Source organism: Empidonax traillii, unplaced genomic scaffold (genome assembly GCF_003031625.1).
Source record: "Empidonax traillii isolate 1590-97213 ecotype Southwest subspecies unplaced genomic scaffold, ASM303162v1 scaffold3121:size38615, whole genome shotgun sequence".
Taxonomy (NCBI): Eukaryota; Metazoa; Chordata; class Aves; order Passeriformes; family Tyrannidae; genus Empidonax; species Empidonax traillii.
The window spans coordinates 1-6282 of record NW_020958314.1 but is presented as its reverse complement, the minus strand read 5'-3'; the positions used below and the strand labels follow the sequence as shown (position 1 = coordinate 6282).

The 6282-nt window shown below is 49.6% G+C and overlaps 1 protein-coding gene across 1 annotated transcript in view; it reads right to left on the bottom strand.

The window, feature by feature from the left end:
- LOC114072396 (transmembrane protein 136-like) overlaps positions 1–2576 on the bottom strand; it is a 4066-nt gene extending 1490 nt beyond the window's left edge. Inside the window, exons 1-2 of the mRNA XM_027910298.1 lie at positions 2473–2576; positions 400–599 (exon numbers count right to left, since the gene is read on the bottom strand). Coding sequence (XP_027766099.1) covers positions 400–598 — 199 coding nt within the window. The 5' untranslated portion in view covers position 599; positions 2473–2576. The remainder of the gene's footprint in view (positions 1–399; positions 600–2472) is intronic.
- Positions 2577–6282: the final 3706 nt, after the last annotated feature.

The following is a 6282-nucleotide window of genomic DNA, read 5'->3' as shown; positions in this document are numbered from 1 at the left end:
CGATGCCCACGATGCTCACCAGGTGGTGGGCCAGCATCAGGGCACCCTCCGTCTGGAAGTACACGCACCAGCACAGGTCGAAGAGGAAGTAGCCCAGGCTAAGGCACAGCCCGTGCACCTGAAGGGTTGTGTTGGGCGACCCTGGAGCACAAGGGACACAAAGAACTGTAAGGCACTGAGTCCCCCCCCGCCCAGGTCACAACGCCACGGTTGTCAGTGCCACGGCTGCACACAAGCAAAATGCAGTGCCAGCCTCCCCATTTCTCTGGTGCTTCCCACCACAGAGCAGCTCAGACGCCAACTACAGCCGCCACTCCTCCAGCGGGCTGGTGGTGGTGGGAGAGCCCCTCAGTGCCCTCACCCATGGAGGGACTTGGGACCGCAGCTTCCATCACTCACCTGGGTGACTCAGAGGCCAGGGCCCATCAATGAAGCCAATGTAAGCAGAGAGACAGGTGGCAAGGATGCCATGGGTCAGGGTGACCAGCCTGCAGCTCCACTCGGAATTCCGGTGCCTGTAGCGGTGGCAGAACCACTTGTAGAGGGAGAACCAGCCCAGCAGACTGCAGGCCACCCTCAGGGGCAGGGGGAACAGCATCCTGACAGGGGGACAGGGACACAGAACGGATCAGAAACACACAGTGGACCAGAAGGTCTGCAAGTATATCGAGACAAGGTGAAAAACACTTTACTCTCCTCACTTCATTTCATCTTTAATGGCACCAAGACCTCCACGTCTTTTTGATGCAGAAGAATTAGAATCTCTGCCCATAAAGATTTTTTTTTTCCCAGCAGTATTTCTTTTATACATCTTCCCTTACTGTGAAATACCAAATCTCTCAAACAAGCAAAAAGCACACTGCCAGCACAAAGTTACAGTGCACAGACAACTGTGGGTGCTGCTCTCGGTGCTAAAAGCCCCCCAGTTATGTAATAATCAAATACCTGCACCTCACTCACATTTATAACACCTTTCTGTGAAACACAAGATCCGTCTCACCATCCCTCCTGAGCATTCAGGGAAGTGCACCACAAGAAGTTGAGTCATGCTTTGGGGTGCAGGAGTTTCCAGTTGTGCAACAGCAGAAGCACCAGTGGTACCTGCTGCCCAACTCTGGCCTCACACCCAGGCTCACACCAAAGAGACTTCCCGTGATGAGGAGTCAGAGCTGCAAAGCCCAGCCTTCCTGTTTGGCCTGCTGAGGTATTCCCAGCAATGACTGGAGGCTGGGTAAACAAAACCATTATGTTTTAATGGGCCTTGGGAACATGGGAGATGAAATAAGGATGTGATTAACTGCTCTGACCAGGAGTTTCCATTCACATCCCTGGTACTCGAGGTCCAGAGTCAGGGCAGATTAGGGAGGAAGAATTCTCCTGTGACAAAAGGGACTGACCAGCTGGAGAAGGCTGGGAAAAGGAACAAGCTTTTAAACATTTTGAGGTGTTCTCCACACCTACTCAGGAAAATTTTACTTCTCCATCCCCTGGAAAGAAAGAAGTAGGGGTGTCTTCCAACTGCACATCAAAGCTCAACAGTGAATGGCTTTTAAACTGACAGAGAGTAGGATTAGATTAGATATTAGGGAGAAATTCTTCCCTGGGAGTGTGGGGAGGCCCTGGCACAGGTTGGCCAGAGAAGCTGTGGCTGCCCCATCCCTGGAAGTGTCCAAGGCCAGGCAGGATAGGGCTTGGAGCAGCCTGGGATAGTGGAAGATATCCCTTCTACTAGGAAGGGTGGAATGAGTTGATTTTTAAGATCCTTCCAACCCAAACTGTTTTGTTATTTGTCCTTAGCATATGTAATACATATTACACCCGTGCATTATGTCTGTGCCTGCATGCCAGACAGGCCAATGTCATTTCAAAACCACCAACAATTATATAATCGTAAATAATTATAAACAACAAATTTATAAAAATAAGCATATATATATATAAACACATCACATACAAAAATAATACATTAATAATACCTAAATGCAACACCATATCTAAATACAATAATAATATCTAGAATATATATTATATATATATTTAGCTATTTATATTATATTATATTATGTATATTATTATATATATTATAGATATAATTGCGTATATTATTCTATGCCGTATATATATTATTATTTGTATTACCAGTAACAAGGTGGTCCCGAATGAAAGCAGGCTCTACAATAAACACATGCGCCTAAAAACCCAGTGCAGAACAGCCCGGAAGAGCTTAAAAATTACACGGGAAAGCCAGATGGGCGCCTCCCGCAAAGCACCGTTATTTCCTTTTTTTTTTTTTTAGTACAAACAATAAAATGGAGGAGCCCAGAGATCAGAATCCAGAGAGAACAACCCGCATCCCAGAGGCACAGCCCCAGCGCCGGCCCCATCCCGCATCCCGCCCTTCCCCGCCGGGGATGCAGCCGACCCCGCCATCATCATCATCCCCGCGCCCAGCCCGGAGGGCTCCAGCCCCACCTTATTCCCGTTGCCCGGCTCCTCCCGGCCTGGCTCGGCTCCTCCCGGCTCCCGAAAGGTCCGGGGACAGGGAGTGGAGCCTTCCCTTCCCCTCGCACCCGCCGGCAGGGCCGCCGAGCCGGGGCCGCCCCCGCCGCGCCCGCGGAGGCAGCGGCCGAGGGGCACCTGGCGGCGGGGAGGAGGGACCGCAGGGATGGAGGGCATGGGAGAGCGATGGAACGGGGATGGCAGGGCTGGAGGAGGGACGGCAAGACGGCAACAGGACCCCCCCCGCCCCCAGAGCCTTCCCCATCCCCGCAGCCCTGCTCGCAGGACAAGGTGGCGTTCCCACAAAGCCCCACGCCACCCCACCCGCTCCATCACCCGCGGGATGAACAGGCACAAAGCACGCCGTGGCTTGGCTTTACTCACACCCGGGCTCTCCTCCAGAGCTCCCAAAGCTGTGTCACACAGGGCTCAAGGTGACGTGCCCTGCAGGGTTTGTCATCCAGCCGTGCAGCTTCAGCCAGGCTGGGAGAGCACACAGCCCTGCCCCGAACATCCCCTCCATCCAGGGCTTGTGCAGCAGTTACAAAGCCCAGCAACTTCTCTGGCCTGCCTTCTACATCCCCAGAGCAGCAAAATGCAGGACACTTAAAATATCTACAAAACCTCCTCCAACCAACGCACTGACTCCTGTCATGCACTGCATTTAAAACAAGCTCTCACATGCAAAATAGGGGGTTGTTTTTTTCCTTCGTCCTGCCAAGTTTTACCTTTTAAAACACAGAGGGTGGGAGTGGCTTGACCTACCTCTTACAGCACTTATTAATAAGTGTTTTCAGCTGGATATTCAACAAGATAGAGATCTTACTTTTCCAGTTCAGGCCAGCTGCAGATTCCTATTGCTACAAGATGCTCATCCCTCTGCTATTTCAGCACATCCTCATGACCATTAGTAGAGCATTTGCTTCTCTGACAGATCTTAAGTCTCATCTTAGTTTCCTCCACCTTTGCTGGACCAACTTCCCTCCAACAGCCTCAATAACCCCTGAGATGGAGCTGTTCTAATATTTAGCTCAGGATTAAAAAAAAAAAAAAAATAAAAAAAATGCTGACAGACAGAAAACTATAGGGCTAATGTTTCCAAACTGAAAGGGAGCAGGTTTAGACATTAGGAAAAAATTCTTCCCCATGAGGATGGGGAGGCCCTGGCACAGATTGCCCAGAGAAGCTGTGGCTGCCCCATCCCTGGAAGTGTTTAAGGCCAGGGGGGTAGAGCTCTGAGCAACCTGGGCTAGTGGAAGGTGTCCCTGCCCATGGCAGGGGGTGGAACAAGATGATATTTAAGCTCCCTTCCAACCCAAACTGTTCTATGATTCTATGGATGTTGACTGAGCAGCCAGGAAGAAAAACAGAGATGTTCACACAAGGCACAGACTTACAGATTTAATGCAGGAGGCAGAAACACAGAGAAACTGTGCATTTTGATTTTCTAGGTCACACAATGTGCACAATCTGCATTGTGAGGTGCAAAGTTAAATCACCTCCCAGTGGATGGTACCAGAAGTGAGGTGCAGCTTTTACACCAATTTTCCTGTTTGCTTTGTGCAGACTCAGCCATTTCAATGGGCTGTGTTGCACTGGCTCGTTTTGCCTGCAGATGAACAGAGTTCAGCAAAACAGCTCAGGGCAGGAAACCTCTGCAAACAGTTGTCTGCACTCTGCTGCCCCAGCTAGTGCAGCTCCACCCTCCCCCTGTGACTGTAAAATCACAAGGATATTTATCTCTCATGGATATTTGACAGATTAAAACCCAGGCACCTCTATTAGGAATCACATCCTTTAAAATGCAAGTAAATAAATCCGAGGGGATGCTGAGAGCATGGCCAGAATTTAAGTTACCCCATGACCTTGTGTCCATCAGGAGCAAACACCTCAGTTTAATGGCCCGTCCTTAAGTTCCCTGCAGTGCTGACTCATTGGCAAGGCAGGTTATGGGTCCATTAGTCACAAATTTGAGCTTCAGCTGCCCCTCACCTGCCCTTCACACCTCGAGTCTGACCTGCAGAGCACATGGCTCATTCTGAGCTCGTTTCCTCACCAGCTCACCCCTTCCTGAGCTGCACCAACCAGTGGTGGTTTTAATTCCCTCCAGCCTGTTTGCCTCACTTCCTTAACCTTCAGTGGCCTCCTTAAGACCCAGGAAAAAGAACATTGCAGCAACCATTTCTTTTTAAAAAGAGAACATCATTTTATTAGAGGTCTCATCACTCATAGGAGTTTTTGGAAGAGCACAGAGTCCATACCTCAGGCCCCCAGAGCCAGCCCAGCTGGAGGGCAAGGCTCCTGCTTTCCTAAACATTTTGGCCCAGTAACTTGCCTGGGTTCACAGCTGCAGTGCTTTCAGTGGACTTGTCAAAAGTGAGGTTATTTCAAGTCATTTTTTAATCTCTCCAAACACCTTATTCCAACCCCCAGCCAAGGCTGATATCTGCCTTGAGAAACACCAAAATTGGTGCGATAAGGGGCATGGAGGAGCTCCCTTCCTTCCCACTGCTCCATGAAGAGCCTCCCCTAAACTCTTGGAGAGCAGCAACCAGCCCTGCTAAGCCTGCAGGCAACACAAGGCCATTTGTTTCTCAGCCCCAAGCCAGGCTCTTATAGGAGAGTAAATCTCATCTGCAGCCTTAAACAGAGGGAAATTCACATTAAAACCCCAGGGGGAAATGTCAGAACACGATTCTGAGAGGTAAAGAAAGCAAGAGAACTAGTCCATACTCCAAGGCCTGCTGGTGTGGAGCAGATGTTACACTGAGATCTGTCTTATCATGACTGTCACCCCTGAAAATTGTCACGTATTTGACTCACTAGCCGTGAATTCAGCTTTAGTGGCTTGTAAATGATCCAACCCCAGGACAGAAAGAGCATCCAGGGGGGCTCTTCTCTATCCTCTCTCACCCCCAAAAAGCCTGATTACTGTTTTTAAGCAACCCAAGGCCAGGAGAACACCTGCTTATGGAGTTTACTGGCACGAGTCTGATTCTTGACTCTTGTTTGCAGGGGCCTGAGCCAGTCCCAGTGACGTCACACTGCTCTAAGATCAGAATCTGCTTGAATGCCAGTATTAAAAAAAAAAAAAAGAAAAGGAAATGTATCATTAAAAACAACGAGGTAAAACATTGCCTCACCTCAAGTATCATCACTCAAAGGACGACTCTACTACACCCCTGAAAGCACTTCAGTCTGGTTCTGAGGCTTTCATTCCAGCACTTGGGAAAGCACATTGTCCAAATCCAGGATTAAGGAGAGTGAGGCTCAGCAAATCTTTGCCAGGTCACACCCCTACCCATCCCCACTGGCAGGAAGGCTGGATTTTCCATGTTTGATTTTTTCTCTGCACTGTAAAACAATTCTGACTTCAGAAACGATGACAGAACACACAGACTGTGCCATTGTTGGCTGCAGACTGGACAGGTCTGGTGTTGCCACCCTCCTTGAGGCTGTACCATTGCTGCAGAAGTCAGGGAATCAGTGTCAGGTTCCTCTGGTTTCCACTCAAATCCCTCTTTTCCCAGCTTTCCCACGTTCCTCACGCTGATCCATCTCCTTCCAGGGTTAGCAAACCAGCGCCAGAAAGTCATTTTAGGGGCTCTTCTCATAGGAATAAACTCCAGTAGCCCAGGGGATTGTCCTCCCAACCCATCAGTGAGCAGCCACGTGCCCATTAGTTCTCACAGGTTCGTTCCCACTCCTCAGGTGCCTCCAGGGAAGGCGCTTCTTCACCATTTTCCTCCTGACAAAGCGGCAGATTTCAACCATGAACCCCAG